Source organism: Salvia miltiorrhiza, chromosome 3 (genome assembly GCF_028751815.1).
Source record: "Salvia miltiorrhiza cultivar Shanhuang (shh) chromosome 3, IMPLAD_Smil_shh, whole genome shotgun sequence".
Taxonomy (NCBI): Eukaryota; Viridiplantae; Streptophyta; class Magnoliopsida; order Lamiales; family Lamiaceae; genus Salvia; species Salvia miltiorrhiza.
Genome location: NC_080389.1, coordinates 48,817,223 through 48,827,626, shown reverse-complemented (window position 1 = coordinate 48,827,626; position 10,404 = coordinate 48,817,223). Strand labels below are relative to the sequence as shown.

The 10,404-nt window shown below is 37.8% G+C and overlaps 1 protein-coding gene across 4 annotated transcripts; it reads right to left on the bottom strand.

Annotated features, from left to right (window-relative positions):
• Positions 1 to 3,379: 3,379 nt before the first annotated feature.
• LOC131016299 (F-box/kelch-repeat protein SKIP30-like) lies at positions 3,380 to 8,919 on the bottom strand. 4 transcript variants are annotated; one of them, XM_057944963.1, is made up of 4 exons: positions 8,622 to 8,919; positions 7,293 to 7,416; positions 5,832 to 5,977; positions 3,380 to 4,653 (listed from the first exon to the last, which is right to left on the bottom strand). In XM_057944963.1, exon 4 carries the CDS (start codon positions 4,558 to 4,560, stop codon positions 3,523 to 3,525), a length of 1,038 nt encoding a protein of 345 aa, XP_057800946.1. In that variant the 5' UTR covers positions 4,561 to 4,653; positions 5,832 to 5,977; positions 7,293 to 7,416; positions 8,622 to 8,919; the 3' UTR covers positions 3,380 to 3,522. The 4 variants fall into 4 exon arrangements, with proteins under 4 accessions (XP_057800946.1, XP_057800948.1, XP_057800945.1 ...); XM_057944965.1 differs by having other exon boundaries at positions 3,380 to 4,643; XM_057944962.1 differs by lacking the exon at positions 5,832 to 5,977.
• Between the last annotated feature and the right edge of the window lie 1,485 nt (positions 8,920 to 10,404).

The following is a 10,404-nucleotide window of genomic DNA, read 5'->3' as shown; positions in this document are numbered from 1 at the left end:
CTGCACGATGTCCATCTTCAATTTCAACGTAAGGCCAGGCGGATGAAACTTGCGCAGGAACGCATGAGCTAAGTCCTCCCACATGATATTATCTCCCAGCTGCAACGTATGATACCACGACTTCGCCTTATCCCGCAGTGAGAAGGGAAAAAGACGAAGACGGATAATGTCATCGGGGACACCATTCATCTTCACCGTACTACACAGCTCCAGGAAATGCGCCAGGTGCGCATTAGGGTCTTCAATCGCATGTCCACCGTATTGGCTCTGTTGGACCATTGTGATCAAACCCGTTTTCAGCTCAAAGTTGTTAACGTTCACTCGTGGGGGCTCCTGGTACACATACTGTGGTATGAACGCTTCATTGATGGCTGGTTGCTTCTGAGCCTCTTCAGCCTCCGTTTTATCAATCAGCTTCTTCAACTGTTCTTGCAGAGCTCGAATTTGGATTTGCTCAGGAGTAGCCATCGTATCTGTCTCAACTTGATTCTTCTGCTTCTTAAGATTGCGCAAGGTCTTGTTGATTTCAGGGTCCAACTTAAGAAGAGGATTTTCGTGAGATCTAGTGTTCATACGCAACCTACAGAAACACACCTTTTAAAAATCAGAACAGAAAAATAAAAACAATATAAAACCTGTAGTGCTATAAAGTCCTATCGAAAATATTAAAGCAACTTCTTAACAGTCCCCGGCAACGGCGCCAAAAAGTTGATCACTATTTTTATAGCAACAAAAACTGCAACTAAACAGTGTAATTGTAGCACGAAAACAGCAAGCAGAGTATCGTATCCACAGAGACTGTAAAACGAAATTGCTCTATCTATTTCCTAAACAAACTCTAACAGTAGACAGGTAAAACAATAATGAAGGCGAATTACGAACTAAAATTTAACCAAATAAAAACTAAAGAGCATATAAATAACGATAACTAACTCAAATGTAAGGAAAACTCTGACCCTAGGGATGTACTTTTACTAATCAACTACATGCATTTAATCTATCAATTCAATTACCAATTTAATCCAACCCTGATGAAAGATCACTAAATTATTCACAAGCTTCTCTAACGAACACCTATGAAAGTAGATTAATTTATCCCCCTTCACATTCAAGATTCCAAGGAATAAACTAACTCCAAGTAGCACATAAAGAATAGCTTCCTACAGCTTCACCTATCGCATTCAAGACTCAAGGCTAACACTATATCATGCATTCCTGAATCAGCTGAACAATTATCGCATTCAAGACTCAAACTGAACAGCTAGACATGTAAATTATTGATCAGGTAATTCACAAGAAAACAGGCACCAGGAATCATGAATCACAAGTCGGAAGGCAAATTGATATCAATAAATCAAAAATACATAATTAATCAGCTATATACAAACCCTAGGTTCAGACTAAAAGAACTAGCCAGACATCATAAAATAAAGCATAAACATAATTAAAAATAACGCAATTGTAAAAACAAATTGTATAAAAACCGAATAGGAATGATTGTAGCGGCTTGAATCTTCAATCTCGATCCAAGCCTTGAAAACTGGAAAGCAAAAATATTCTAAAGCTATAAAACTGAAATATGAATTCTGGGAACCCTAGATAGGTCAAAAGATGACCTATTTATAGTCTTAGGGTCAAAAACAAAGTTCTAAACCGAAAATAACTTGGAAAAACGTAAAACGAGGAAGAATTAAAAACACGCGTCAAAACGGCGACCCGTTCGGCGATCGCCGAACTGGTTGCCGAAAATGGCCTGAAATCTTCACAAAAACGACGATCGCCGTTTTTTCGCCCCTAAGCCAAATTTCAATCAGGGATTTCGGCGATCGCCGAGTTGGTCGCCGTTTTTGCTCTTTAAAATGCCCAAATTCGGCGGTCAACACCTTTGACCGCCGAAATGCCTTTTTTTTCGTCCCGACTTCAGAATCTTCATCTTTTCTCGATTTTTGGGCTCGATTCTCTCATATCTCTTTTCTTCAACTTGTTCCTTACACTCCATGTTTCAATAACACTCAATTCTACATCCAAACAGTCAAAACTACACCCGACCGTGAAATCATGAAATAATAGTCAATGAACTCCAAACGATAATAAAACGGGCGTAAAATCGACTTAAACTACAGAATATAAACCATAAAAATCATGCAAAATGAGTGTTTATCAATCGCCCATACATAAAAATAAGGGTTTGTTGTAAAATAAATATCCGTTTTAGAATGTTTTGATTTGTTAGTAATTTAGACGCTTCCAATTTCTTTCAGCGAAATATGTTTACGAAAAACTCCTGTCTGCTAGAAATTTTATACTAATATATAGAAAGAAATGAATACAACTTAAGCTAAACTCAATGAAATTCACAAATCACACAGAGTCGAACCTCATTAAATCCAATGAAAAAAAATACTCGAATAGAAAAACAAAAGTGCTCATTTGAGAGAAAAAAATTCCAATATATTGAAGATTTAACATAAAAGTAGTATACATATACTTCAAAACCAACATAACAATATCACTATGGGGAAAATGTCACAATAAGTTTTTGCTAACATGTGTTGATAGGAAGTAGCTACTAATACTATATTGAGGTGGTCTTGGGTACAACTGGATTGCACCCGCACCTAGAATAATTTCATTTACACGATTTGGGTCAAGATGCAGGTTTAGATTAGGGTGCAGATTAGATTCTGAGTACAAGTGCAACCTGATTGTACGGTACACCCGATTGTAGTCAAATTTTTGTGTACTATATTTGCCTTCACGAAAAATGACATTCCATGCTCCTGTGCAAAGAGTTTGAACCACATAAGTAGAGCCTTATTCAGTCCACAGCTACCGAATGGATGGAGTGAATAATTTATTTGGCAACGAAAGATGTGTTCTACTTTATTGATAAATTTAACATGAAAAATAAGGAAAATAAAAATTTCTCTCTTCAAATTCCTTCATTTTCCCCCTCATTTTCTACAAAAAGATAATTATACCTTTTTTCATCCTTTTTTTTTCACTTTAATGAGGGATAATATTATCTGTCCATTTTTTGTGTGATAATATTATCCATCTTTAAAATGAAAAAATAGATTAGATGGGGTATAACTTTATTTTATAAAAAATGAGGCAAAAGAATGAATGAATTTAAAGGGAGAAATTTTTGTTATCATTTGTATTTTTATAATAAAATTATCAGCCAATTAGAACACATCCTAAAACTAAACAAATTAAGAGAAATGTGTGGGTTGATCGAAGGTAGAGTAGTTAATGCATGTGATCAAGAGAAGCAACAGAATTAGAGCAACAGAAAAAAGCGAAAACATGAATGAATAGATATCCATTGATGTCAATATATCTAAATCTAAACTAAAAAGCAGGTAAGGCAATGTAATGTAATGTAATGCAATGCCTCATATTCAACAAGTATTGGACAACCCAAAAAAAGTATGTCCAAACACCCAACGTTACTGAGAAGCATCATTATACGTTTTGTTTACAGGCTCTTCTTCTCTTTCAACAACACCATTACTGCCCCTAAATCCTCAGGTGTGTGCACCCAAGAATCGTCCCCCGACACCTTGTCATCGGGGCCACCCCACGCCACACCAACCTCTCGTTCCCGAGCGTCAGCACATCCACGTCAGACGTCACCTTGATGTCCCAGTTGAGTCTATCCGGCCCGATCACGCCTCCGATGACATAAATGTCGTCTCCCAACCCTATCATCGCAAAGCCAATCCTCCTGCGGAACTCGGACGCTGAAACAATCAGCTTATTTGAATCTCTCTCCTGCTTGCAAATCTGGGCGTGGCTCATTATATAGAGCTTTCCTTTCACAACTGCCATGGGACCTTGTAGCCAACTGAAGTCATGAACAGTCCATCCCTGCTTGATGTTTTCCAACACTTGCACAGTTGATAAACCCTTGTGCAAGATATGAACCTTACCTTCGATAACCACCCCCGTACACGCAGAGTTGTGCGATTGATGGAGATCTGGTATCGAAAGCCACGTATCCTTTTCCGGGTCGTATATTTCGGCTTTAGTTATTGATTTCCTGCAGTTAGTAAAACCACCAGCAACAATTATCTTCTCGTCCAGCACGCAGCAAGCGAACATGGCACGAGGAACGATCATGGACGCGCGTAGGGTCCATTCCCTGGTCATCGGGTCATACGACCAAACCTCATCAGTTGCAAAACACCCGTCCTGATCACCAGTTAAAGGATCTACAGCATCACTACCACCACCGAGCACAAACAACTTTCCTGCGGCCGAGACAACGCCAAAGTGTGCAAGGTGGCGGATGCTCGAGGGAAGTACAGGAAGAGTGATCCAGAGGTCATGTTGAGGATCATAAAGTTGCCACAGATTGTCGGGGTCGTATGCACACACACATATGAAATCCTCGGTTGCATTTACCTCTCGACGGGCTCTGAAGAGTTCGGCGCTGCGAATGGCTTCCCGCCAGGAACGTGAAACAAGTTCCAGCTTGGGATGAAGATGAAAAGGAACCCGTGCAAGGCACCTTAACACCACAGCATCAGGAAGACCTTCAATGAGTCCAGACATCAGTTTTGCACTGTCCTCAATGTCAATCGTTTCTTGTTAAACAATTTTCACTTGATTGCAGGATTACCTTCGAGATGCTGTATCTGAAATATTCTGTGAAAATGTGTTAGTCAATATCAACAAATACAAGTATGACAAGTTTTAACATTAGACAGACAATTGCTATAACAATGGTGAAATGATGTTTAAGGACTAAAAGTACTTCCAATATAGCCTCATTGCGGGTACCATAGAAAACTTAAATGAATTTAAAAGATCACGAACAAGACCAGAAACAAAGTTGCCCGAAAATGAATTTCACTGACTGCTACTCCCTTCACAAGGATGCCAAATTTACGTCATTCTCTGATATGTAATTGAGAACACTAACTTGTTATCCCAGTAAAAAGAAAAATTAGAACTTGACACAAATAATGTGGATGAAACATTACAAGCTATTTATCCATGATAGATTTTAGTTAATATTCAACAGATTACAAAATTGAAAAGAATCTCACAAGACGAAACAATCTGTCTCTGAAAGGGGGAAGAAACACCCATAGCAAGCTACTTTAGTTGAATAAGGCCATGATGTATAATAGGCAAGGGGATAAAGAAGATAGCACTATATAATATCTATGCACGGAGGTTCATCAGAAACAGATCAAAAATAGGTTCCCCTTTCACCACACTTGATATTTCATCATAACATTTTGCACAAACCAAGCTGATCATAATGTCCAAACCGCCAGCACATCAGTATTTTTCCCACTAAGGATTTTAAAAAATGGAACAGTAAACATGGACTATGCTATCACTACAACAAATATGCTAATAGACAAGAGTTTAAAAATGTTGTCGTAGCCTATAAAACACTGTTGTCATATCATGTGTTGTCGTAGGGGAATTGAAAAATGCGCTAATAGACAACGGTTTTTCTCCGTTGTCGTAGATGTTTACAACAACGGTCAAACACCGTTGTCGTATGTATTTAAAAATCAGTTGTCGTAAGTTTCGTTGTCTGTTATTTTCGCTCAAAGACAACGGTTTAAAACCGTTGTTGTAGGTCTTAATGACAATGGTTTTTAACCATTTTTGTAGGCAACATGAAAACGTTGTCGTAGAATTATATGACAACGGTTATCGTAACCATTTCGATGGGGAAAAAAAAACTGTTGTCGTAGGTATACAATTTTTTTTTTTTTTGCTATTTCAGCCCCTGTAGCAGCAATTTCCAAATAAATTAATATTTATAAACAAAAACAATAGCTTAAATATCACATTAACATTACCTATAAAACTGGCCAACAACTATATGAGGAGGTCATCAAACTATGAGGATTGATCCCGTCAGTAGACAAAGCTAGTCTAAGATGTCTTGGTTCATCTTGAAATTCTCGCCACCTATGATCCACAACCTTCCAAGATGGAGAATCACCTGGATGACGTAGAAGACCATCATTAACCCTTTTATCAGCATGCCTAGTTAATTCCTTTGGAGATATCCTTATTACGGAACATTCTTTGAAATCTCGGAATAGGTGGAAAATACCATAAGACCTTTGCAGGAATTGAGTTTCTGGAAGAAGAATTCCTACACTCTTTCCATCTGGAGGCGGCACACGTTGGACAACTAGTACAATCTTCATACTCCCTCAGGTATAGAATACAATCATTGGGGCATGCATGGATTTTCTCATATTCCATACCTAAAGAAGCTAGAGTTTTTTTTGCATCATATATTGTTGGGGGCAATTCATTAGGTGAAGGCAGCATATCTCTCAAGATAGTGAGAAGGTCAGAAAAACTCTTGTCACTCCAGCTGTGTGTTTGGCCTTTAGGTTGTATAATTTCACAATTGCAGATAACTTGGTGAATTTGATACATCCAACATATAAAGGTTTTTCTGCATCCTCAAGTAATTTTTTGAATTCACATGGATCATTAGTTTCTTCATATGCAACATGTACCATGTCAATTGGTTCTTCATAGTCAAAATTGTGTTCACGATGTCCGAATTTCTCTTCACGATTCATACCGTTACTCAACAAATGTCCAAGCATGGTATGTTAGATCCATACCGTTACTCAACAAATGCAATCTTACCAGATCAATCTTCTTTCTAATTAGATTTCCACATTTTGAACATGGACAGGACATAATTCATGATTAGGTGCATTTTGCATGGCAAATTGCATGAAAGACTCTACTCCAACCTTATACTCATCAGTCAATCTATTCTTTAACATCCATGTTTTGTCCATTATGAACCTAAATGACAATATATAGTGTTAAATTTAGCAGCGCCGGTAGAGAAATTACCTACATAGCCTAGGACGTTGCAAAAACGCACTATTTTTTGGGCAATTTAACACACAAATGGTGCATTGCATATAAGATGCCAAATAAATATCTCAGTCAGATAAAATATTTATATATACTCCAATAGAATTTTTGAATTAATTTATTTATTCATTATTTGATGTTCCCCTGCAATATCTTTCTATAAGACAAGCACAATAAAATTTATCAAAAGAATAAAAAGGTGAAGAAAGACACTTTTATCAAGACTAACATATATATATCCAAAAGAAATTCATATCATATTCATCCGAATCATCCAGCACAGCAACAAGGCAACTGAGAAAAAAATATCAAAAGCAATTCATATCATATACCTATGATTCCACCATCCAGACACAACAGGAAAGCAACTGAGCAAAAATATAAGCTAGCGTAGATATGTGGCTTACTAGGAAAGATGAACCAAGTGGGATAGACAGAGTGCGGCGAGGTAGGAGGATAAGTCGTGGCGAGCACGACCACAGGGCGCGACTAGTCCAGCACAGACAAGAGGGCGAAGTCGCGTCTCGTTAGCTGCCACAAAATTCAGAAAAATATAAGAGCTATGACTTTAAAAATTACACCTTAATATACTGAACATGATATACAAAATAACTGAACCAAACTTGACTATTGGCTAGTGAAGAATTCGATCAAATTCGGACTTTGATATACAAAATAGGACTCCAAACTAACTCAAAAATATGTCATGTATGTATTTATATGTGGTATAAGGTGTGTTATGACTATATATATATAATTATTCTATATATATATATATATAGAATAATTATATATATATATATATAGGTTTCACCAAGAAAGCCCCAACGAACATGTGTTACTTGGGGATTAATCCAAGATTGAGGTCAATTGGGTAGTGGATTTTAAACAATCTTTTCTCAAGCAATACAAGTAATCTGTTATAAACATTGAGCTCATTACTTCTTCAACTATTTCGAGTTAAAAATTATTATTGGCCATACTGCTCAATACACATACAACTATTGCAGATAAAATCCTCGACACCCCTCCCAAAAGAAGAGTGAACCCTTTGTAATACTTAGGCAGAAGCAAGCCATAACTGGAGCCCGTGGCCTGATAAAGAAAGAAAGAAAACAGCAAGACAGCAAACACAGACATATGCTTGCGCCTTCTCCTTCTAGCGGCCATAAACTTTATCCATAACAGGCTAACAGCTATACTCAAGTCAGATAGCTACCTTATTTGAATTACTATGATATTGCATAAAAGATCTTTAACACCAATATAAAGCAGAACATATGTGAAGAGCAGAAATTAAATGACACCATTTTAGATTAAAGTAGCTATAGGTTTCTTAAGGAAGTTAGAATACTGAAAGCACTTGCAAGACTGAGTGTTTTTGTTCCCAGAAGAAGAAGGTACATATTCCCCTATATATTTTTAAAATTTACAATCAGAATCCCATTCTTAAAATTAATAAAACGCATAATCTGAATAACAAACTAATAGATTCAATTTAATCACTACAATGTTCATAGGTGATAACAATCTATCTATGGTTCGTCCTTTTATTTTCAAATCAAAAGATAATGCTCACCAAAGTCAACCACAAATGAGTGGTTACATCATACACATACAATTATTCTAATAAACCAATATTGAATATAAAAATGCTGATTGATTTAGTAGATTTAACAAGATAGTGCGACGAATTTGCATACAATCAAAAAATTAGACAGAAAATTAGAACGTACCTGGAAAATTGTAGATTCAGACGACGAGGAAAGCGAAAGGAAGAAGAAAGAAAGGTGATGGCGGACGGTGGAAACTCAGGCGAGATCGACGAGGGCGGCCAGCGGAAACTCACGCAAGGCCGATGAGGGCAGGCGGTGCGGGCGGACAGTTACAACTCAGGGGAGGGGAAACACAACCACGACGACGGCGGACGGTGGAAACTCAGGCGGAGGTGAACGCAGGGCGGCGGATTTAAAACTCAAAGCGGTGAACGTTAGGGATTGTGCGTGTCTTTCTTAATCTATATCTATATATCTATATATCTACATATAAAAGGAGAAGTAAATGTAAATATATTCAAGGGTGTAATAGGAATTGGAGACAAAAGTATATAATCCATAATCAATACTCCCTCCGTCCCATTATTTATGGGACAATGCTTTTGGGCTCGAAGATTAAGAAGAACAAGATTATGAAATAGAGATGAGATAAAGGTATTCATTAGGTGATTAATTAAAAATCGACAATTTTAAAACCAAAATTCCAGAACCAAATTCAACGAAAATTCAAGAACCACAATTCAGCAAAAATCAACAAATTTCAGAACAAATTCATTAAAATTAATAAATTCAAGAACCAAATTCAAATATCCAAGAACGAAATTCAAGACCAAAATCAACAAATTCAAGAACTAAATTCACTAAATAAGATTCCACAACCAAATTCCAAGCAAGATCGAAATTCAAAATTTCTAAAATCAAATTAACAAAACAAAAATTAAAATTTCTCACAAACCCAAAATTAATCAGATCCCAAACCCAGAGAGAATCCGGAACTCGAGGGGGTGGCCGATGGCGCTATGGTGGAGGTGGCGGGGACGACGACGCTGAACTAAGAGGCAGTGGAGGCAGGGAATCGCGCCGCCATTGCAGGAGGTCTTCAAGGGTTTCGATTCAAATGAGCTTGAAGAGTTGAGTTGGCGCTAGGTGGAGGTCGAGGGGATGAGCTTCGGAAACCCACAAAAATTAGTGGACGGCGGCTAAGGGTTGAGGCGGTGGAGACGCGAAGGCAGGCGGTGGCGACGCCGGTGCGACCGGGTGGTGGGGGCGCGAGGGCGGTGGAGGCGACGGGCGGTGGTGTTTGAAGAGAGAAGGGAGGCAGGCGGCGACTGGTAGGGGTCGAGCTTGAGTTTGGGTCGAAGAGTTGAGGCGGCGAGGGTGTGGAGACGGTGGAGGGTGTAGGCGGTGAGTAGGGATGGCAATCTACCCGTGGGTAACGGATATCCGCGAAAATCCGAACCTATTAGGGTGGGTTTGGATACCATTTGATATCCACGGATAGTTTCGTGGTTGCAATTCACTATCTATTTAGTTCGTGAGTATGGGTTTGGATACTTACTATCCATACCCGCGAAACCCGTTTACCCGCGAAAATATCCGCCAATTACCCGTCAATTATCCGTGAATTACCCGTCAAATATCCACAAAAAATTCCATAAAATATGGGCTTTGAATATATATTTTGAGATTATGGGCTAGCATATTATATCTTAAAATATGCCTAAACAGAAACTGAACTAAGACCCAAATTCTTATAGTCTAATTTAAATTTGAATTTTGTTGAGCAATTATAGAATTTTGTTGGATTTTATATTTTAGTTGATGAATTTGAATTTAAACATTGTTCTTTGTGGATTTCAACATATGGATTTGAACTATGTTATTTGTGTTGATTTTTTTTTCTATTAAATTTGTTGTAAATTTATATTTAAATTTTATTTCGTGAGTATCCGGCAGATAGTAG

What these genes read in the sequence shown, in the direction of transcription:
- LOC131016299 (XM_057944963.1), bottom strand. Translation starts at nt 4,560, where the DNA reads ATGTCTGGACTCATTGAAGGTCTTCCTGATGCTGTGGTGTTAAGGTGC.